This window comes from Simochromis diagramma, unplaced genomic scaffold (assembly GCF_900408965.1).
Source record: "Simochromis diagramma unplaced genomic scaffold, fSimDia1.1 OVJJ01000371.1, whole genome shotgun sequence".
In the NCBI taxonomy this organism is placed as follows: domain Eukaryota; kingdom Metazoa; phylum Chordata; class Actinopteri; order Cichliformes; family Cichlidae; genus Simochromis; species Simochromis diagramma.
Genome location: NW_024386920.1, coordinates 6019767 through 6044757, shown reverse-complemented (window position 1 = coordinate 6044757; position 24991 = coordinate 6019767). Strand labels below are relative to the sequence as shown.

The 24991-nt window shown below is 39.7% G+C and overlaps 1 protein-coding gene across 2 annotated transcripts in view; it reads left to right on the top strand.

Moving 5' to 3' along the window:
- The first annotated feature begins 369 nt into the window (after positions 1-369).
- Positions 370-24991, top strand: part of ptprz1b (protein tyrosine phosphatase receptor type Z1b) — a 60315-nt gene continuing 35693 nt past the window's right edge. Inside the window, exons 1-2 of one of the 2 annotated variants that reach the window (XM_040036511.1) lie at positions 370-704; positions 22263-22331. In XM_040036511.1, coding sequence (XP_039892445.1) covers positions 641-704; positions 22263-22331 — 133 coding nt within the window. In that variant the 5' untranslated portion in view covers positions 370-640. The remainder of the gene's footprint in view (positions 705-22262; positions 22332-24991) is intronic. The other variant, XM_040036512.1, reaches the window with a different exon arrangement.

Below are 24991 nucleotides of genomic sequence, written 5' to 3'. Positions count from 1 at the left end.
GAGGCTCAAGAATTTTGCACAATATTGTGTAAGGGATGAAAAAAATCAATAAAGTGAGCTATGCAGTGAGAAATGAGTGTGTCACTATACAGCACTGTAACGTTAGAGAGCACAGGTACAGTTACTGCATATCCTTGTCATTCCCACAGTGCCACATATTACCAAGATCTCATTGGGTAGATAGGAGGAATACTGTATTATGTGTTGTACTGCCGCCCTGGGATATAAGAGCCTGATCACAGTCGCATGCCCCCCCCCCACATGCCCCCCCACACACACACACACACACACACACACACACATAATGTCCCTACTACCATAAGGAATTTCGCAGGAGCGAAACAGTGATTTCCATTAATGGCAGTGGGCGGCGCGCGCGCACAGCTCGTCTCTTACTGCGATGTACATGCGCGTCCGTAATCGTCCAACCAGCCAGCGAGCCCGCACTCCTCAAATCAGACCCAGCCGAACCAACCCGAGCCGAACTACAACGATCCGAATCGACATCCCCGCCAGCGCAGTCCAAGGCTGGAGAGACGGAATGATGACCTCTTAACGCATCTTTTACGCACTCGACCCGCTGTCCGTCCCTTAAAAGCTCACATTCCGCCTGTTTGCGCTTGATTCGCGTGCTGAGATCATGGACACAGCACTTCTAAGGACCCATATTATCTTCTCTCTGCTTCTCCTTTTCATCCAAATAGGTAAGAAACTGAGGAGGAAAATGATAAGAATCCCAATTTAAGTGATTGTGGTGGCTGACAAGTGATGCCGTGAATGTTTCTGAACGCCGTTTAAAGACCGAGCGGTGGGTCCGTGTTATTCCCCCGGAATATTCGGCACACTTTCAGCCCGTGTTTCCAAATGTGCAATCGGTGGAAAAGACAGAAGGATTACACATGTTGCCGCTGGCTTCTCGGGGTTTCAGGATTGTAGTTTCAGAGGAAGCGTGCGCAGTGCATGCAGCGGTTTCCCTGATCATGCTTTAGACGTGTTGAAGCGTTTTCAAAGACAAGTTGAAGAGTGAATGAAATGTGATGCTCGCTGTGAGCGCGCTCGGTGTTTGATGTTTTATTTGGTGAACGCTCGCGGTCTTCTAAACGCATCTGAGAAGATAAATATTAATCAACATTTTCAGTGACATGACGGGATTCCGCTGGGCTTTCTCTGAGTCACAAACATGTAGATACAATCTACATTTTCATTTAAATTGGAAGACGCGGGAATCCATATGAAAGCTTAATGTTTAGCTCATTGTGGTTTAAGTACGGTTCTATACAATGTTTGAAAGTACTGCTGAATTCACGCCTTTAACATTTACTCACCTCAGTTATTATTTTTTGACCTTGTTGGCTCATTTTAACCTCACCTTAATAGCTTGTTGATGCCAAATCACAGATACTCATTCGTGTATTGAAATTGGTACAGATTTGCGTAACAGGTGGGGAAGAAACTGTGAATTCTGTGTATCCTGACTGCAAACACATTACCAACGACTAATAACTGGAATACATAAGCATCCGATCTGTTTAGATTTCATCAAAACCAGATTAGTGGCAGTTCCAAGATCTAGCCCCCTCATGGAGCAAAGCCAAGTTACATGAATTAAAACGAATAGTGTAGCTTTAGATGGTAACTTTCGTTCACTGTGAAATATATTATAGTAGTAAATTGATGCTGAAATATAACCAATATGGCATATCTAAGTGTTATCATAAAACCTGAGGCAAACAGTAAAATTGAAGTGGCCCCAGGAGGGATTTTCCTGGCACAGAGTCAGGAATTTTTCAACAAGAGTTCAAAAGTGAAGAATGAAATGAAGACGTTTCTAAATTTGCTGAGGTGCTCTTTGAACTACTTAGAGGGATGCCTGCCAATCTCAACCAGCTTCTGTCTGAAGCTGGTTGAAAAACGTAGATTTTGACCTCATAACAAACAGTCAATTGTTCAAGGTTGAGTCTTAATGAGGTTATCCAACTGATTTTTATTCAATCGGCTGTTCAAAAGGCAGAATCCCATGACGGTCCAGTTATTAAGCCGAGATCAGACGGTTTCAAACGTTTTCACGTCCCGAAACACAAACCTGTCTGCTCCCATTTGATGAGATTTTCTCTGATGACATCCTTTCTTTTTTTCCCTTCTTTTAATTTGATAAACTCTAAATTTGTACAGAAATAGATGCATCATGATAGATGGTACGAGGGAGGGAAGATACCTGAAATCTTCCTCTACTACATGGTTGATTGGTTGGATGGTTGAATTCAATAATAGCAGTGCAATTGCTATTGCTCTCATGTCAAGAAAAAAAAAGAAGAAGAGGATCAGAATCTGCATAAATTCCACCGGCCTTTAACTCCTTCCACCACCTGCTGTCACCACAGGGTAAAGGCCATATCTTAATTAAATGGAGATGCTCGGAATAAAGAGATCTGTGCATCTGAGATTTGGTGCGATCGGCTGAGATCATTTTCTACTGAACTTTAGAGGAGTTCCTTTCTAAGAAAAGCCTTTGCACGGTCAAAGTTTGAGATGAAGTTGTTGGCGTCCACTTGTTGTTGATTCTCTTTGCAATTATCTGATGCAGTTTGGTCCATTGCTTTTTGAATGTTTATGTGAAAGCTTATGTTTTCAGATACATAGTGAGAGAAATATTGTCTCCCCTCTCTCGAGGAAGCACAGCGTCTCCCCCCACCATCTGTCTCCCAATATGCCCGGACACCACACAACATCACACACATTTTCTTGCTCAGCCTTGCTGTCACACTCCTGCGTGCAAACACACACACATACAAATAGCAGTGAACACAGTCCTTTTTGCTGCGCCTTGTGCTTTTTAACAACACAGTCTCCATACAGCGTACATCTGACTTCTCAGTGTGTATCACACCTGCTGCCTTTCATGCTCTATCTGCAGTTTAGCAGGAAGGAGAGGATGTGAGCTTGTGTTCCCTTTTGGATACAACATTTTGGCTTTGTACATATGAAGAACCAAGTGTTTGGAAACCCCCATAACATGGAGTTTTAGTATCCTGTGATCCTGCTGGTTAGAGATTTAAACCTAATCTGATTCAGCTCAGCATGGTGGTTGTCTCCTCTGGTGCTCTTACCACTTCACAGCAGACTCTGGGCTTCGCTCAGCTCACACGTTAAACTCAGCTTTCCAAACACAACACCTTGTAGCTGATGCTTTTTCCCCCAGCTTGGTTCTGCAGTTGGTTGCGCGGTACCACCAATCATTTTGTATTGAGTTTAGCTCTAGTGTTGAGCTTGGAAATAGTAGCAAAGGCACTGTGGCTGTAATAGATTTGGCAGTGCATGACAGATAGTTAGATGGAGTGAGACAGCAACAGGCTGCATGCTATTGATCAGTGTGTGTGTGTTTGATCTGTGAGTGTAGTGTGTACTAATCTCATCAAAATTCCTCTGATCATCAGATGAATTTCACGAAGCCCCCTGTGCAGAAAATCTGAGCATTACAGCACCATGCACTGTCATCTCTGAAGTGTTCAGCGAATTGTACGGTCTGCTTGTGAGATACCATCTGGCTGGCCAGTGCATTCTGGGAATTTGAACCAAAGGGGTTGCATCCGGTGACATAAGGATAGGATGCCTGATGGTGTAATAGTAATTGGCTACAAAATATTGGCACGTACATCCTGGCACCCCTAGTGAACTGAGCATGCTCCATGTGTAAACACATCAATTATATAAAAGAAGCAGTCAAATCAGTCAAATAGATGGTAATGCACAATAGACATGTCTCTTCTGTAACAGTTAGATTTTAAATTTTTACTTTTAAATGAGATCTGTTGCCTTTTTTCCTTTTTTTTAAATATACATTATAGAATATTTATTGCTATGGTGGTTGATGCTCATATTAGATATGGTCGAAGACTCTAATAAGAGGTTTATAGAGAATATAATACATAAACTGATACATACAGTGCATACTGTCCCTGTGTCCCCTCAGTTTGAATGAAGACACCACCTTGTCTCCAAACTGTTGCCAACTGCTCACTGAGCCATAAGGAAACTTGAAAAAGTGAGATCCAAACCAGAAACGGAGAATGTTTTCCTTCAATGTAAAAGCTGTGCCTTATCAGTGCAACCAACACGTTTCAGAAGGTGCAACAACCAATTGCTAACCAGCAGGACAATGCCCATTTTTCGCTGGTGACCGGAGTTTGCCAAGGGGTTGTGATCATTCTCTTGGGCTCTGTGACAAGTCTAAGAATTAAGAATGAATGAAAATTAGTAATATAAGCGAACTTTAAAATCAACCATATTGACATTAAATCTGTTACTTTATCAATCTTCGTAGGCAAATTGAACACCACGATAAGCTGTGCAGGTTCGTAGCTTAGCAAAGTCGTACTAAAACATTTGACAGATTTTCGAGCGCCGTGTAGCACATAAATCGTTTCGAGGTCAGTAAACACAACCAGAATTCATACATAAGGCACACGGGATTATAAGCTGCACTGTCGATTTTCAGAAAAATCAAAGGATTGATTTTAAGTGTGCCGTATTTTCCAAAAAACACGGTAATAACGACGGCCCGCTAGCATGCTCTACCAAAAATAGTGCTTTGTTGTGTATCTGACGGACGAAAGCCAAACCAGTTCCACACCACTGAAGTTGCAGCATTTTTACAAACCAATTCTGGTTCATCCGTTTCATTCAACGATCCGCTTTCGCCCTTCTCATTCTCCGTCGCCGCCATGCTTTTTCCACCATGTGCGTATGAAAACAAAGGCACTGCGCATTTACCCATATCACGATATTTCATTTTCTTATCGTTGCCCAACATTATACAGTGAACGGTATGATATGGCCCAGCCTTAAATTAAATCATGACAGACAGTGCACGTTTTCAGCTTTAATTTGAAGGGTTTTACAAAAGTAATGGATTCATTGTTAAGGATTGCAGCCATTCTTGTACACAGAGAGCCATTTGCAGAGGCTCAACAGTAATTGGACAAGCAAACATAATTTTAAATATAAAGATTATTTTTAATACCTGGGCCTAAATTCTATGCAGTGAGTGACTGCCTGAAGTCACATACACATAACATGCTTCCCTTGAGATGCTCTGCTGTGTCTTTACTGCAGCTGCCTTCAGTTGCTGTGTTTTTTGTGGGTCTCTCTGCCTTTAGTTTTGTCTTCAGTAACTGAAGCATGCTCCCTTGGGTCAAGATCAGGTGACTGCTGTGGTCATTCAAGAATATCCCATTTCTTTGGCATGAAAAGTTTCTGGGTTGCTTTTGCATTATGTTTTGGGTCAGTATCCATTTTCACTGTGAAGCATTGTCTGATTAGTTTTGGAGATCAGTTTTGACTAAATCTGAACAGAAAGTACACCCTGTACACTTCACAGGCCATCCTTCTGCTCCTATCAGTAGTCATATCATATACACATTAGCGATGTGACGAGCCATTCCTGCACGTGCCATAATACTGCTTTGGATCATGAGCTGTTCCTTTCCTTCCTTCATACCTTTCTCTTCCAAACATACTGGTTTAAGTTACAAGTCTTAATTTTATCTCTCCAACGAACCAATTACAATGAGATACTTCCTTTCTGTTCTTGACAATGTGACATTGGAAATAACTCTGTGATCATCCACTTTGTCCTCTGTGGCATTAGGCCTTTTGGTGTTGCCTGTACATGCCTTCTTTTTAAGAATATAGAATACATTAGCCAACTTCTATATTTTTATTTTCTGCTCTCGTTTTGGTAGGTTTATTTTGTTTTTTTCAGCCTAATGATGGCCTCCCTCACTCACATGGACATGTCTTTGAACTTCATTGTTCCAACAAACAGTTACTGAATGAAGGTTCAGCACTTCGAGTCAACTAATACAACTACTACAGTGCTTTTGTAAAACCCTTGAATTAAAGCTGCACCCAAATCAAATCTTGAATGTTTGATTTAAAATTCACTGTGGTGATGAACAAAGAAATAATTACACACATTCAAAAAAAAAAAAAGAAATTTCACTGTCCAACAACTTACAGACCTAAATGAATAAAAATGTAAACTAATAAATGTATTTATGTTGATAATTTCATTTATTTGCACATACTATACTATAAGCTCTGCCTGATTTTACTTTCAGGTTCACTGCTTGTGCAGTGATGTCAATAGTGGGCAAAACTGAACTGAATTGAGCAGATCGACCTCTTAGATTGCTCTGTTGTCACTGATTACAGAGCCATTGTAGGGTCTTCACCTGACCAAATAAGGTTAATATAATGTGGTGCTACATAAATGAAATTGAATTAAACTGAAAATTAAAAATGAACTTGGATATTCAATGTATCTATTTGAGGCAATGTTAAAGGATACCTCATAGAAAAATCAGGTCACTGCCTAATTTAAAAATCCAGAACCCTCTGAGCATTTTAGTTGGTGTCAGCATCAACATAACATAGAAGTACTACATATTTCTATTTCGGAGCCCTGCTGTTTTGTACATAGGATTGCATTTAAGATAAATTCTGTTTGTCAGTCTCCATCTACCTTTAACTGCATACTTAAAATGAGATTATGTGCGCACTAATTTACACACATGCACGCACACATTCATACACACGTGTGCAGGCTGATGGAGTCAAGCTTGGTCAACCAACGAAATAAAAATCTTCACTGAGGGAAATAAATCTTGTTAGAAAGATTTTCCAAAGCCTTCTTAACTGTCTGGCATTTGGGATTTAAAAAAAAGTATATATATATATATATATAAAATCTGATTTCTTTTTTTCTTGACAACACACTGGGGAGAGGATGATATTGCATTAAAAAAAAGATTCATTCTGAAAGTTGAGGAATCTATTAACATTTCTGTGTTCTGCAGACTTTGTACAGCAAATCGTATTGAAAGCCAAACTTGAATGTTGAGTATACATGCAGAGGTAGGAAGAACTGTCCGTAGCCACTGCTGGGTTGGTGTTGCTAAAAACCACAGCTGTTGCACTGAATAATTGATTGGCTGCTTTCTACTTTGATAATTTTTCTTCCTGCCCTCTGTTTTTCCCCACTCACGCAGCTACTTTTCTGTCTGGCCCCTCCATCTAAAGCATTATACTCGTAAGTGCTCTTATTCTTTAATCCACTCAGACGCATTCTGCTGCGACTGTGACAGCGTTTGGTCATGGCTATTTTAGAGCTGGTCTGTGCCACGAGGACTGACGGATCTCTTTGATACTGAGCGGCCTGAACAGGAAACTCAGCTCAATGAATTGCTTATGTCAGTCAGAGCTTTCTTTTTTTTCACAAATTACTTTGGTTGTTGTTGTCAGTTGTGATTTAAAAATGCACAAAGTGTCAAAGATGAAAGAGCATCAAAACCTGCACAAAGAGGTAGTGGGAATGATTGAGGATTTAAAAAACAAACAAAGAAACAACTTAGTTTCTATATTTTAAAAATAAACTTTAGTCAGTTTTCTCTCGCAGTTTAGTTTAGTTTTTAATCAGTGTTTAATTTTCAGTTGTCTCATTCTGATTCACTGTTTCAGTTGGTTATGTTCCTAATAAGGTCATGGTTTAGGCTTAAATGCATCTGTGGCGGCAAACATATAGCCGGGAAGTCACCAACCTTCTGATTTGTAGCTGACCGGGTTCACTAATAAACTCCAGCCCCTTCCAAGAAGTATGACCTGTAGCGACCTTAGTGAAACTTAGTTTGCTGGGGAAGTGACTCTATGCAGAGGTGAAAGTCTTCTTTCACCAGATATCTTCAGTTGTCTGGTGTTATAGCAACTCTGACCTCAGCTAGTAATGCTACATTTCTCTGTGGCTTTGGCAGTGTTTGTAACGTGGTGGAGGATCAACATTTCATTAATGTTTCTATGAATTCTCTGAAAACCATGCAACACAATGCTGATAACATAAGACGAGTTCTGGTTACCAACTAGAAAAGCCTTCAGTGCTCTTCAGTTTTTCAATGATCTCCTCTTTTGCTATAACTGATACTGGCAACATCAGCACTACCTCTTTAGAACCTGGGATTGGATTCATCATGCCTGAAATACAACCATCCAGCTGCCTTGCACTGGCCCAGCAATGTGTGGTTAAATGTTTCTCTGAGAAATAAGATGCCCGGCTTTCTTGTGTGGTATTTAGATGCTAGGTGACTTGGAGAGTAAGAGAAGTTCAAACCCATGTTACTTTGTCACTTCACAGCAACTGGCCGTCACAGAGTTGAAGTGGTGGTAAATTTGTCTTCACCATTTAGTGCTTTAAGTCTGAAAATGTCCAGGAGCTGATAAGAGGATGAAGATAAGGATCAGAGGAGTTTGCATCTAAAAAGGCCAATGTCTGGATAAGAGGGGACAAAAGGTGAAAAGGAGAGGAAGAGAGTAACTAAGCCAGTGAAACCAGTGCTCAGATATACAATGCCAATGCCAATGCTCTCTCTGTGGTCTCTCCAGTTGAGAAAGTCTGTCTGAAGTTACAGCAGCTGACAATGGCCGTCTGTCTCTGTCTCTGCCCACATACAAAAGCTACTGTTGTTGTTTTTTTTTGTTTTTTTTAAGAGGCTGGCACAAGGACCAAGGCTTCTGGAGAGGGAGTACCTTTCTAGTATGTTTCTGTACTTCTGAACTCACACAATCACACTTTTAGGACAGTTCTTAGTTAGATAATTGAATAAAGTTAAGCTTTATGCTAAAGTGTAATTCAGACTTGACTTTTATTTAAATACCAATTTATATCTTTAGTTATGTATGCTGCTGATAGACCTATAACTGCAAATACTTTTGTTTGGCATCTTAGACCTATATCAGAGGTTAGACTGATCATGACAGCACAGTATTGTTATTTTTTTATTGACAACAAAAATTTCCGACGTAAATAAAATGGAATAATGGATAAAATAATATGTGACACTGAAATTAATCAGTATATTAATTGTTTGTTGCACCCCTTTATTCCTCAGTTGCTTTAATTTGAGCTATATGATTTGGAACATACAAGGTCTTAAATAATCAGGCCCCATCTTATCTTAGTGTCCATCCATTCATTGATTTTCTACTACTTATCCAGATTTGCAGAAGCCCAGACTTCCCTTACCCCAGCCACCTTTTCCAGTTCACCTGGGGGTAAACAGTCTTTCCCAAACATACCAAGAGATATAATCTCTCCAGCGAGTCCTGGGACTGCCCTGGGAAAGGAAATCGACAGTTTATGGCAATATAGACCAAGCTCTGACTATGATTGTACAGGACAGAATGACCAGTAATGGGGGCCAGACAACCACTCTCCCGATAGACACCTCCAGTTCCACCTATAGCTGGAGCACACCCTCTGTTCCCCCTTCTTAAATAGGGGAGCCACTGCCAGTCAGCCAGTCCAGAGGCACTGCCCCAGACCTCTATGCAACATCCAAATCCAATTTGAGCCGACTGTTAATTTGATTTGGCGCCGTAAAAATAAAATTGAATTTAATTGAATAATGCAGAAAGGTGACAACCAGGACAGACCTACAACATCCAGAGCCTTAAGGAAGTCGGAGCACCCCAGGGGCCCTGCCACTGAGCAAAAAAGTGGTTGTGTTCAAAGTTAAAGGAGATTTAGCTTTTACTTTTTCAAGCACAAAATTCAGAGAGGGGAAGAGTAGAGGTTGAGTGAATTTGAGCAGAGCATTAAGTTTTTTTTTTTCTCCAGTGGGAACGTTCATTAAGTTGCTGCTGCTGTGACCAATGAGTTTTTTGAAAGTTGATTAACCCCCACCAGCCAGCCACCCCATTAGTCACACATGCTTGCGTGCACATAGAGATTCTTGAATTGAAAGATTTGGGTGAGCTCTTGGAGCAGTCTCCCCTATATTTGTGTGCTTGAACACTTTTTCAACAGCCCTTGAATACCTTTGTATACGTGCATAAATACAAGTGTATATGTGTAGGGATTGTTTTTGAAGTCTGTAAGTGTATCAATGTGTTTTTGTGTTGCTATTCCAGCCTATGTGTGTTTGTGTGTGAGTGCTTTCTGCTAAACAGGAGAAGAATTGGGGGCGTGATCCTGCCCTGAAAAATAGAGAGGAGAGGGGATGGTTTTGTATCCATGGAGATAGAGAGAGTCAGAGTAGGAAGCCGACAGGAAGTCAGGGTGTTCAGCACGCCATCAGGGGCTCTTCCGTTGTCATGACGCTGTGAACTGTTGTCATGGGAACTCTGCTGATTGAGGCTGAATGCTTATGGAAAGCATGCTGAATAGACTCTACAATGAGTCTCGACACTTGTTGATAGGGAAGTTTTTCCACAATTACGCTTTAAGGAATCACCAGATGAACAAGACTGTGCGATGTTGTTGGTCTGTGTCATAACATAACGTAAGATTTAACCAACCTGGAGCAGAAAATTCTCAGAGAAAACAAAACAGCCTTCAAGAAGCCATATGTTTTTTTCCTTGTGTCCTTTTTGTGTATTCAGATTTGTTAGCTTTCCTCGAGTAAACAAATCTTGCAGATCCTAGGAAATCTTCAAGATGATCTTTGTTTAAAACCACAAACAGATGTATTAGTGTGCAACCTCACCCCACTAAACTACAGACTACTAATCGCATATTCCAAACACACACACACACACGCACACATCCAAAGATGCTGTGTGGTATTTTCTCAGTTTGTGCCAAGCAGATGGAAATGGTACATCTCACTGCTCTAACGGGCAGATTAGTGAGACACACACACATGGACGCACAAAGCTCGCTGATGACTAAGGTGGACATGTACACAACAGTAGCCACAACACATAACCAGTGGGAACACGGGAATTGGGTTGAAACATTAAGCATGGACATGCACACGCGCGCACACACACACACACACACACAAACACACACACACAGATAAACAGTCGTGCGTGCCAACTGGCTGCTTTCCTTCAGTCCACTGTGCTCCTTCCTGCATACATATGTGTGTCCTAGATGTCGCCTCACATCACTCATTCGTTACTGGTAATACGTGTGTCATGGCTTATTTAATCTCCTTTGATAATTGTGTGTTCACCTCATTTGACTAAGAAAATGATCTGACACGTACTCACATGTGTATGTGTGCCAGAGAGAGAGAGCATATGCTTTCATGTGCTGCATTTATTCATAGGCTTTGGATAAGAAGGCTCCTGTCTGACCTGCTAGTTTGATTTTTATCTAGGAGAAAAAATTTGAGGTCAGTCCCCTGCAGGGCCTCTGCTACTCACAGTTCATCAGAAATATCCCAGCTGCAGGCTAAAAGTGGAGAGAACATGCTCATTCATCTTCTTAACATCTGGCTTTAACCCAAGGCTGGGATCTTTTTTTCAGAGTTTAACACTATAGCTTTATGAGCTTACCTCATTTAACTTAGAAGATTATACTGAAGCCCAATGAACAAGACAAGAGCTCTCTCAATCCTAATTTAATAGAACAGGAAGATAATAAAGTACTGTATATAAATAAATATACTGTATATCAAAGAGGGATCCAGCCAGAGTGGTGATCCCCGCTGATTTGAAAGCTATTTCTCTAAATCTCAAGTTTGCCATTGAGGTCATTAGATTTTTTTTTTTTTTTAACTAGATATGATCATATATGTCTGCGACAGTAGTGCTGGGGGGGTTATTAGCTAATGCTAGCCTGGCTTAGTTAGCAATAGTGATATTTAATTGGATGCACAATAATAAGTTTTAAAAAAATAATTTTATTTTTGGGAATATCGTATAGTTGACTCCTTACAGTGTTTTTCAGCAGCTACAACTAAACGCCGAAAAGGATTAGAAAGCATCCACCTGTCGATCAAATTGGCTACACTCCTCCTGTGCCCATCTTCAATTCAATCCAATTCAATTCAATTCAATTCACCAAATCACAACAATGGTTGCCTCAAGGCGCTTTATATTGTAAGGCGGACCCTACAATAATACATACAGAGAAAAACCCAACAATCACATGACGCCCTATGAGCAAGCACTTTGGCGACAGTGGGAAGGAAAAACTCCCTTTCAACAGGAAGAAACCTCCAGCAGAACCAAGATCAGGGAGGGGCGGGGCCATCTGAGCCTACATCTAAAAAGTATTTCAGGAATTGTTTACAAAAAATCTTAACAGAATAACAGAAAAATACAGCAAGAGGACACCTGCTCATTAATTTTTACTGTTGTGGTAATTGCTGCTCTCTGGACACTGCCTACGTATGATATTGTCATTCAATTTATTGTGTGCAGTAAACAAGAATATTGCACAGGCGAAAGAAAATGTTTAACTCAATGCAACTCTGATTACATTACTAACTCCTGCTGCCAGTGTGGGGATTCCCTTATAGTACAGTCCGCACCCTGAAACACACTAAAGCTTTTGTCCCATGGAGACCCAGCAGCCACTTTTGAGTTGTCAGGCGGTGTGTAGATGAAACTGGTTAAAGCTGAGAAGAGTTTTAAATTACAGAACAAGCTTGGTTTTATTAGATTTTCATGGAGCCAAATGGCAGGAAAGGAATATGTGATACCTCATCTGGCTGGACATAGTCGGGTGTCAACGCTCTGTGTGTGTGTACGTGTGTCTGCATATGTGTCTTTTAACCCTCCCTTTCCCAGCTGTTCAAGACAGGGCCCCATATTTTCATGGTCACCTCTAAACCAGTTCACATGCACACGCATACACACACTTTCTCACAAAGCTTATTTCTTTGCCTCTTTCAGAACAGCTGGAGTGCAAGACAGTCCACATGCCCTGTTACACACACACACACACACACACACAGAGTGCAATGATAGGCTTTTGTGATAAGGTTTTATATTGCGCTTTTAATGTCGTTGACTCTCTGCGGAACAATGTTTGGTTTGTTTAGCACACAGAAACAATATCCTCCATTTTATATGGAGCCTAATCTCTTAAACTCATAACCTGCACTGGTGGACTTTATTCTGAGGTTTCATTCTTTCAGGTGGACATAGATATATGTGAGACATCTTAAACACAGCAACACACAGAAAGACCAGAAAAGGTCCCAGAACTAGGCAAAACTGGGCAAAATCTGCATTTTATCTATAAGTAATTAAATTACTGGGATTTTATTAGATGGACAGTTTAATAAATGATGTTCATTGAACCATTTAATGGATATTTAATTAGACTTGTAAATAACAGGGTGCTTGTGGTACAATCAACATTTAAGCTGTCTCTTGTTTAAATCTTCGTTCTGTTTAACCATCCTGCTAATGGACCTGTGCATAGTTTCCAGTATGACACACAGGAAATCAGACCGAGGCTGATAGAGTACGATAAGGAAACAGACATAGTGAGACGGTGAGAGATGACATGCATACTAATTTAACCAGCTGATGGCTAACACAGCTGAGTGCTATATAAGTTATAAGATGGCCCCTGGTGGTATGTGCCTGTGTGCGTTTGTGTGTGTGTGTGTTTGGGCTTGTGTTTCTGACGCTGAGGTCAACAGGTGTCACGTTTTATATGACGCGGATGTAGTGTGTTCATCAGAGATCCGTCAGGGCAGTTTTTGTCACTGCGTCCTTTCACTTAGCAGTGTTCAGTTTATGGTTGAATGCCTCAATTTGGCTTTGGATGTTGGTTTGACACTCAGGTCAAATTTAAGATGAATGTAAGATTAACAAAAAGAGGCGACTCTCCCCCTTTTTGTATAGTTTGTCTGTATTCAGGGGCCAGTCTAGTTTGTTATCTAGTGGTAAAACTAGATATTTTGTTACCACTTCTATGTCCAACCCACAAACTTTCACAGGGTGGAGATGAGCTCTGAATTTTCACAAGTCTACTATTGTGTCCTTCTTCTTAGAGTTGTTCAGTATGATGTAGTTTATTAAATGACTCAACAGTTACATCTCAGACTCTACAGGCCTCTGTTAACATCCTAAATGTTAAAGTTCTTGACAGAACAATTAGAAAAAGATGAAAAAATTAAAGCGTGTTTGGAAGGGTTGCCAGGAGAAAGCCTCTTCTCTTCAAAAACATAAAAGCGCGGCTTATGGTTTGTAAGGAAGTATCTAGAGAAACCACAAGACGTTTGGAATAATGAGGTTTGGACACAAAGGACCAGAGTTAATATGTTTGGCCATAATGGCTAACACCAAACACAGCATATCTGCAGAAACACTTCATAACAACTGTCAAGCACGGGGGTGGATGTGTGATGATTTGGGCTTGTCGTGCAGTTACAGGACCTGGACATCTCGCAGTCATTGAGTCAATCATAAACTTTTCTATGAGTTAAATGTGAGGTCATCTGTCAACAGCTAAACCTTGCTTGGGGTCATGCACGAGAACAATAATCTGAAGCAGTAAATTTACAACAGAATGGCTGAAAAATAAAAGAATAAAATGTTGCAATGACCCAATCAAAGTCCAGACTTTGACCTGACTTAACAAAGCTATGCTTAAACTGAAGCGAGAGAGCCTGACAAAGCCACGTGAGAATGATTATTTTGAGTTTTTATTTCCAGGCAGTTCTACAAGCTACTGCATTTTTTTAACAGTCTACTTCTGCATTTTGATTTAGTTTTTGTTAGATAAAAAGTGACACAGTGGAATTCATCATGTTTTGTTGTTCACTAAAGCTTTGGATGTTTATTTAAAAAAGTCTTCATTTATCTTACAGCAGACAAATATGATGCCTCGCAGCTTGAAGGTTTTGAGTTTTCTTTCTGTGTGAAGTTTGTATGTTCTCGCTGTGCCAGTACGTGCCAGCCTATTTGTGGAGCCTAAATTGGCTGCAGCGGTGGATGTGAGCATCAATAGCAGGCTGTCTCCTTGTGTTAGTCCTGTTATGGTTTGATGACCTGTCCAGGGTGTACCCCATCTCTTTCACAAGGAGGCTGGGATGAGCTTCAGCCCTCTGTAACCCTAGTTAGATAAGCAATGGTCTGAAAAAAAAATCAATTTTAGTGGATGTCTCTTTAGGGTCCCCTTTCCTAAAAGCTCCCTGTCTGCTTATTGTAAGACTTTGTTGGAATCATTTCAGAAAAACTAACAATCTAAGTATCATAGATTTCTGCTTGAAAATGGTCTCTGTACAAATTAGATCCATTTACATGTATTATTAACATTGTAACATTGTAACATCGTACATACAATTGAACTCACATATGATTTTTACCAGGCTTCAAAGTAAACCCCTTATAAATGAATACATTCACAGGACCTCACAGACACCTCTCCCTCTGTGGGTGAACACATGTGGGCTTCCTGTTGGAGTGCTGAGACTCATTTAAGAGGACAACAGTAATAACATCTACCATTAAAAATCAGTGTGTGTTGGTGTAAACACAGCAGCCTATTCCCTCATCTCAGGAGTCGGGCTAAATCTCCCGCAGGAGTCATGTAATCCAACACGGTGCTATTCATTAGTGTTCAGCTGGGACAGCTTCGCTTTTCCTTAATCTAATAACAGTGAGAAGGTTTCAATGAATCATTCCCGCAGCATCTCCATCCCCCCACCGCAGCCTTCCCCAGAAGAAAACCAATGCTATTGCTGTATAAATCTAATAAAAACAACCAAAAAACAAGTGACATATCAGTTTAATTCAGTGAATGAGAAATCCAGTGATCCAAAACTAATGCAGGTTCACAAACTGCAACACTAAAATTCCTTGCCTAAACATCAATTCTTGATTTAATATGGTAAGTTCACGTCCCTGTTCTGGGCAGAGGGGGATTGGTAACTAAAGAAGGAGAAAAGGTCACGGTCAAATATGTAGACTGAAACAGTAAATTTCAGCACTTCATCACCAAATCACGTCTGGAATGAATCAGTGTTGATGTAATGAAATTCGAGAGGTAGCACTAACCCGTCAGGGTGATGGGAGCAGGAGGTAACAGTTTCATGACCTTTGCCTTTGTGATCTTTGTCCCCTTTTCCATTTAAAAGTTGTTTTTTAAATTTTGTCTACAAGAAAAGTGGCACTGTAAATTAAAAATGCACCTACTACTAATACCTGCTATTTAATTTAAGAAACGTGGTTGTGTGATGCTATTTTTTTTTATTTTTTTTTTTTAAGGAAAATAGTTTTTCCCAACCAGCTGATACACATGTGAAAACGAAGGATCTTTTGTGCTTATATGCATGAGTGTTGCTCTGATAACAAATTATCCTCACTGTCTGACACGTCAGTGTAGTCAGTGTCGTCAGTGTCGTCAGTGTCAAGTGCCTGTTCCACGCCTTTCAGTCAGGATTTCATTCATCTTAATTACTTTCATTTATCACAGGACATCAGTTACTTCTGGATGCCCTTGATGCAGGTATCAGATAGTAGCCGTGTGATTGTTTGACAGTGAAACATTGTTGGAGCGCTGCATGTCCTTTGACTTTCCTGTCTAAATAAAATATCGTTCATAGAAAGTCTTCTTTCTGCAGCAGTCTCTTAAAATTTTAATATCAGGAAATCTGATAAAGCAGATAAAGTGCAGATGGGTGGAATAATACAGTGATTCAGCTGTGAGCTTTATGCATGGCCAGCCTGTAGCAGTGAAAGCCCATCAGTCTCCGCTATGCTCTTAAAGCAGAGAGCACCAGTGTCTTTTTGCTCCTGGCTTTTCACTGTCTCGTCATCTCTTCCCTCAAGTAGTGTCTAAAAACTGACTGACAGCCACAGACCAAATGTGGCTTTGTGGCTCTTGTGGCTAGCTCCTGCTGTAGCTATGAAACCTATCTGTGTGATCCAAAATGTCCACAAACCCCCCAATATATGCCTTATCTTATCTGCTAAAAGCTTCAACTTTACAGTTTTTGCACTGGAAAAAACCCCAAAAGTTTCCACATGTGTATTTCAGCATAACGTATTCATTACTGATGACAAAAGGTATTTTTGTTAGCAGTGCTGCATGTGTACTTATAACTTGCAGTGAAGACAGTAGTAACCCTGGACAATATGTGCATGTTGTGCAGAGAGTTGGGGCTTGTGTGTAAATGGTGTTTTGTAAACTTTACATGAGGGGGGAAAGGAGGGGCAAGAGGTCTAGGCAGGGTGGCACATACCTCTTCAGTGAAGTAAGTAAGTATGAAAATCCTCTATATGTAAAAGGAGTCAATAAAATATCAGCAAAACACTTTAAAACTATTTATTATACCATTATCTCTTCTAAGGAAACTAAGAACATTTTTAGGTAGGTAGGTTTAGACAGTTTTTGCAAGTATTTAAGGACGTAAAAGTTGGAGTTGCTGAACAGAAAAAAAGTTTATTTTTAAGGATTCTTCACTAAACTGAGAAACATTTTTGAAAAAATCTCTTAGGATTCAACAAGCCACTGTTGTAAAGGAACATCATGAGCTCAGGCAGTATACCTGAAGCTGCTGGTTCCTGTTGATGGAGAGTTTTGTCTCTTTCTCTGCCAGCTCTTTTAAGAGAATGCTTGTCTTGGTTTCCTCCTTCTGGTCTTCCATCTACATTTGTCCTGCTGAGCAGTATTCTCTTAAAGGGCAGCACTCTGGAAAAGCACCTGTGAGAACCTTTTCATTGTCTAATTTTGAGAAATCTTTTCCTGCTTTACCAGCATCATTTCACATGCAGGGCACTGCCAGCATAACGTGCATCCACAAAGTAATCACAGCGCTTCACTTGTTCCACATTTTGTCATTTTTTCAGTCTTATTCCAAAATGAATTTTATATGAAAATTTCACCTCAAAATTCTACATACAATACCCCATAATGTCAAAATAAAAAAAGTTTGCTTGAAATTCTTACAACTATATATAAAAAAACAAAAAAACAAAACAAAAATATAACGTGAGCATTCACAGTCTTTGCTTTAGACTTTGTTGAAGCACTCTTGGCAGCAATCACTGCCTCGAGACGTTTTGAGTATGGTACCACAAGCTTGGCACACCTATTTTCGGGCAGCTTCTCCCTTTTGTCTTTGCAGAACCTCTAAAGCTCCATCAGTGTCTCTTTTCCTGCAAAATACATGAATTTAGCCAAGATTAAGCCGCTCCACAATACAGCCAGTGTCCAGAAAAGTACAGTGCACTTACATTGTAAGATTGTGATTTTTTTCATCAAATTACCAAGAAAGTACTCAGCACTCACAGGTACTTACTCAAATATAATTTGTGGATCCCTTTATGGAAAATACCTGAACTTTTGCAGTACTTAAACGTACTCATAATCTACCTAAACTACTTAGGCATTATTCAAAATTTGTTACAATCAAGTTATTTTTTTGGTTTCTTTAAAAAACTTGATTTGTTACCCATTATTCCAGTATGCCTACCTTTAAGTATTAGTAGATACTGTAATTTTAAATAAAATACATACAGAAATTTCCTTTAATTACTTGGGAATTACACTAAATCAAGTGCTAAGTTTGCTGTGTTCGTTCATGAATTCCTGTCACTTGAGTTAGAGAAGACTTGATACAGTTATTATTAAGTTTCTCCTGAAAGTTGCTGTATTTTCTGTCCCATAGTAAACTAAGGTTTTGTCTTTTGATTAAGCAGAAAACCGTTTTTATTGTGAGAAAGGACATGAATTCATAACTGCAGAGCGGGTCATGGATGTCTAATCAAGTGTCGTCTCAGTGATCACATGGGAAGGAAATACTGCTGAGATACATTTATTCTGCATTTTCATTCAATTCTGAATATTTGTTTTCCACGCATTGCCCATGGCAGTTCTCCGGTTCTCCTGTTTTTCTCCAAAGAAATACTTCAAATACCTTTTCAGATGGAAATTTAATTCTAGAAAAAAAAACCTTGAAAATCCAAGTTTACCAAAGAGCATTACCAAATTAGATTAAGATTGCGCATAGTGTGACGTTAATGAAGTCATTATTAAAGCTCCAGCTGACTCCATTCATTTCTCCTCAGTGCTTTTCTTCGCTCCTTGTAGACACATAATACACATCCAAAGTCATTGTGACTACATGGACCATAATAATTCACAGATACAGATCTGGTTGTAGTTTTCTTCACTTGACCATACACCTAAATACACATCATTTCTCATTCTTGCAGTACAGGCAATATGCAGGGTAATACACGCATTAACTACATACATTTCCAAATGTAGTGGATTCATCGGTGACTGTGGGACTGGATTCATGTAACAGTGATGAAGCACAGTAAAGGAAGTGCGGATTCATGGTTTTTTTTGTTTTGTTTTTGTGGATTGAAGCATAAGTCACTGTTCAGATATTTCCAGAACCCTTTTTCCCTCAAAATGTTTTCTGTTTTTAACTCTTCAGCCAGCTAGTTAGCAGTGAGCTGTCTGTAAACTCCAAAAAGAGAGAGAAGAAAGCAACGATTCTTTTATTTTTTTCCCTTAATTCACTTATGGGGTAAAAACGCGGAAGAAGCAACAATGAGTCAGACAAGTGTAAAATACATTACATCCCCCTGTGGCTGATTCTCTGTCAGCATTTGTTGAATATTCATTAGGAAGGAGTTTTAACAGATGATACAGAAAGGATTTGTGGCAGCGTTGCATTAAATATATTTGGTGTTTGAACAACACAAGTGCATATGTCACATGTGCAGTAATTTACCCAGTGTTTCTATCCTGCTGCTTTATGCAGTAAACAATGGGATTATTCTTGAGCCGCACGGACAGATTTAACGTTGTGGATATGATGGTTGTTGTCCGTGACCTAAATCTGACTCTGCGCAGGGCTTTCATCTTCCTGGAGGACAGGCTTTCGGTATTTTTGCACACAGTAAAAGATCAAAGAAAGAGAAGATGGTTTCTTATAGTCCTCTTATTTTTTATTTATTCATGTTGTTTTTGACACAAACCTTTCAGATTCTATGTTGCAGTCTGTACTGTCATGGAGCCCCCTGCTGCTCTCTTTGTGGGGTTCAGTGTAGCAACAGGCTTGTTGGACCACACGTAAAGATAGACATCTTTGCAGTTTTGATTAACAGAAATGCGAAGATTTTTTTTTATAATGTTGTTGACATTATTATCCAGCTGACATTACCCTTGTGCCATGAATAGAAATTATTAGGAAATACACTTGATAGTACTCACTCAGCTCTCCTAAAAACCAACCAACCAAGTTAAGAAAATAAATTCACATGCAGTCGATTCTTTCATTAAATACCTTTCATTACTGAACCCTGTTAGAAGTAGGAAGGAAAACTAAAGCAGAGAAAAAGATTGGTATGCAGAATGTGAAAATAGAAAGCAAGAGTCTGAACTAGATTTAGCACAAGGAAGAGAGAGTTGTGCGTTTTTATGTTTTTACACTGTGATAATAGAAGAGAGGGTGGTTATGGAAGGGCACAAAGCTGTTAGCAAATGTACAGCTAGTGGAATTATTAGCTATGCAAGCAGCACTTCCACAGATACACTGAAGCTGCGACACCATTCATCATCGTGTCCTCATCTGTCCCAGAGTGAAAGTTACTGCCGTGATAGATAGCTCTATGAATGTGTGTTTGTGTGTGCATGTATGCTAACAGAATTACAGTTACTTCCTGCGCTCTACAAAGTGATCTCTTGTTTAGTGATACTCTTTTATTTCATTTGCATCACATACTTAGTTAAAAAGATGGAAAATGTTATTTAGATTTGCTATCATTCGTTACATTTGCCAAGAAAAGTTGTAATATGTACATTGTTGCAATCTATCACCTGCACCCTTTTCTTTTATCTTTGTTGGACTTGTAAAGCTGTGTTTAACATGGGTGTATACACATAAATGGCAACCAACAGAGTCCAAATGAAGAACGGCTGTTAAGAAAGACAGATTTACTTTTACTGCCAAGACTGTTTCTTTACGGCGACAATTAAATTTTAGCTGGTGCGGAAACTGAACTGTTTAATTTTCAGTTATTACAACTTACAATGTTTCATTCATCATCAAAGCAGGCAAATTTGCACGGATTCATTTGCAAAAACACAGGTAACTAAAGTCGGCCTGTACATGCGAATATATATTTCTCACCGTGCCATGATTATTCTGTTTAGATTTTAACAAAAATTATAAAAGAAGTGATTGAATTTTATTATTTTAGTTTAATAATTTCATAAATACTACCAAAGCATGGTGTTATTGTGCAATGGTATCATAATCATAATAAACATCCAAATTATCATAAATTATTGTTGTCAGGTTGCTGATCCCTGTGTCAGAGAATAGTTTAACAGTCAGAGGAGCATCATGAGCTCAAGTGGCAGAAAATGGGAAGAAGGAATTATTTCATTAATTAAACCCATCCAGCAAAGACAGATTGTTACTCAAGGCTACACACGGGTCATTATGATGAAAAATAGAGATGTTTTGATTCAGTATAGAATTCATTTGTTGGTTTGTTTAATTAAGACATCAAAAGGCTCTGGACTGGACTACCCAGGATATAGAATATGTTTATTGTAAACCACCTAACCTGCATTCATTGCAAACATAAAATGAAAACATGTCTATTTATATTCCTGGTTATGAATTGTAACTTTGAAACTATTGTATTTCATGGGAAGTACAGTGTGAGGTGGGATGTTGTCACTTTGGAAAAAATGGTAAATGGCCTGTATTTGTATAGCGCTTTTCTAGTCCCTAAGGACCCCAAAGCACTTTACACAACCAGTCATCCACCCATTCACACACACTGGTGATGGCAGCTACAGTATAGCCACAGCCGCCCTGGGGCGCACTGACAGAGGCGAGGCTGCCGGACACTGGCGCCACCAGGCCCTCTGACCACCACCAGTAGGCAACGGGGTGAAGTGTCTTGCCCAAGGACACAACGACCGAGACTGTCCAAGCCGGGGCTCGAACCGGCAACCTTCCGATTACAAGGCAAACTCCCAACTCTTGAGCCGTGATCGCCCCAAAACTAGACATTACATTACGTTCAATACATTGCAAATTTGTAATGATGAAATCTGTCACGTGTGGGCCTTAAAAGGTAGTTTCTGGTGTGAGTGGCATTTCAAACACCTTGACCAAGATTTTATTTTGCCCTTCAAAAGTGAAAAATAGTCATTTCATATATTGACATAGCTCTGCGGAAGAGAAAACATTTCTCTCAGTGTCAGAATTCTGGGAAAATAAAATCCAAAACACACCCCAATTTTTTTTCAGTGGCCCTATAAATGTATAGGGCCACTGAATAAATCAGTATATAACACCAGTTGGGAAAATGGAATAATTCAAAGTTGTGGCTGTTTCAGTGTTACTTAGAGAATCTTACCTGTGCCGTGTGCTTAAATGAAACTAGTTTTTTTCTAATAGGCAGCTTGGTGAATGAACTGAAGTTAACCCAAGAAAAAGTCATTGATCACGTCATACTTAATAATCTCTCTCTCTCCCTGATAGTTGTGGAAGCTGAACCATTGGCCCAAGGCTTGAGGAGGCTCACCGAAGATGTCGACTGGTCATACTCAGGTCTGTGTGAGCTTTTTGTGGCTTTTCTTATTTCCTTTTCTGACCTTTTTTGGCATTAAGAGGAAATTTCAGATGAGAATCATCAGAAATCTGATCTGCTGTCAGTTACACGGCGCAATAAATGGCAAATCAAATCTCAGGTCTATTTTTAAGGCAGTGTTGTAATATCTTTGAAATATATTTTACATCGCTAATATTAAGAACGATAAAGGAGAAGTGAAAGACAAGCAGGAAAAGAAGGAGAGCGCACTGCAAACCTGCAAACAGTGACAGGTTTCAGCCAGAAATCCCAGAGGATTTCAAAATCACTCAGACGCTTCCTGAAACAGACAGCTACACCAGACTGGTCAATGTCAGTCTGGACCGTCTGAACATCACATCAAGCAAAGGAATTATGTGTTACTATCTCCCACGAGAGAGCCTTGATCTACCTCAGACCATATGGTTGGATGATAAAGGCTAACTCAGCACGAAGCTCCTCCCGAGCTAAGCCGTGGGTCTAACAGAAACGAAGAGTGGACGCAGACAGACAGCGATGGTCCCAGAGGGAGAGATTAGCTGTTCAAGGGGAACCGGGAGGAGCGAACAGGCTTAGCAGGCCATCAGGGGGTTAAATGCAGAGCTATTAGACTTATTAACCTGCACTTCTAAGTAGCATGTTGGTGATAATAAGGACGTCATTTGAAGCTCATACAAGAGAAATGGTTAGTTTTAGGCTTACAGGGATCATAGACAGTATAAATCAATAACTGGCAAATCAGCAACATATTCTGTCTGGTTTATTGATCCGACTCCTGATGAGTACACAGAATATAATGTGCAGCTATGAGTATTTGTTAGAAATGTTTATTGATGGGCATACTGAGCAGACAGAAACATTTTTTCTGTAGAAGACAGATGGCAATGCTGTTCTCCTGCACACCAAATCCACTGTTTGGGTTTCTGTTCTTTGAATCCCTGTGTTTCAGCTCCTTAAAAGGGAAGCTTACCATTGCAGAGATTCGCAGTTAACGTCACCGCAAAGCAAAAGATTAATGTTCCTCTTGGTCTTCATTCCTTTACCTGAATTTCTGCAAATTACCATGACAGTGTCTCCAGCTCTCACACAATTTAGCATGTGAAAGTAATCATTCGCAATCTGCTTTACCGGTGGATGAATTGTCACCGTATTCCCGAAACAGATATCGTTAGCCTGTGAAAACGAAATGTCGCGGCTGTTTGTTCCAAAGTACAATTCATCCACGTCCTTGCTAACTGGGTGAAATATGAAACATGTTAAAAACAATGAAGCAAAAAGGATAAAACGGGATCGAATCGGCCGTCACAGAAGAATTTAATTAATTAATGAACCGATAAATCACTTCTCGTGCATTTTTGAAGGAGGAGTTACATACATGCGCACACACAAAATTCGCATACAGCTGTGTTATTTTTTGTTTCCGAGACTCGCTGTAGTTCTATTTGTCAAACAGCATGAATGTCAACATATTCATATGTATTTTCATCTCTGTTTTTTTCTTCCTCCCCCTTGTCAAATCTGTACAATCAATTCCTCGACAGACACACACATACGCCCTCTTTGTCAAAGTGGAAAAGGGTTTTTTGTGTAAATGGTTAGAAACAATGACAAATGTCTACAATAGACATGGTTCTTTCTTTCATTCTTTCATTCATTCAAACTTCATTATCACAAATAAAGGTAAGTCAGTGGCAGTTCATTTAGATTCATTCTATCTGTGTGTGTGCGCGCAGCCTTGTTTTCCTGACCAGCTCTGTTTCTTGCCTTGTGCTGTGCACTGAGCCATGAGTAAAAGCATTAACATGTGAAAGAAATACACTTCATTGTGAAGCACTGTGCACTGTGTTTTAGTTAGGTCAGGAGTGGGGGTGGGGGGTGCGGGCTCAAAAGGAAATAAAAGAAAGTGTGTGTGTGTGTGGGGGGGGGGTGTTAGAGAGTTGGAGAAGGTTTCAAATTAGGTTACATCCAGATCACAATACCCTTTCTGAGATGCTTACCTCAGACGTACTATGGTTTGAGTCCTAATAATGTTTAAAAGTAAAGAACTGAAACACAATTCCTGCTTAGGAATTTGTGGCGGCCTGCCTTTTTAAAGAAGTGATAGTTTATACGTTTTAGTCCAAAGCAAGAGTGGTTGGTCTGTGTTTTGTCGTCTGTACAAGGGATAGTTTTTCAAATCATCGTCATCATCGTTGGCAAAAGCTCGGAAAAGCTTGAGAAAGTAAATAGTGAGAGATACTGTATATCAGATAGTGAGCTATAATATGAAGTCAGTATAAATCCCTTGTCATGTTGTTATCTGTTTAGTTTATGGCTGGACAGGCATATTATTGGGCCTCTTGTTACTGTCACTAAGACACCTGGATAAATATATTACATACAGCATGTGGCTGCACCATTCACAGTTTGTTTTTTTGGTTTTTTTTTTTTTTTTTTTTTTAAGTTGCTGATTCACCTACTTGAGAAATAAATTAGACTGCTCAAAAGAGTTAAAGGAACACTTTAAAAACACATCAAATCTCAATAAGAAAAAAACATGTGGATTATGTATACTGATATAGACTCGGTAATGTGTGAGGAATGGAACGATGTCACACTTTTGATGGATTTCATTGGATCAGGTAACTGTGGGGCCATTTAG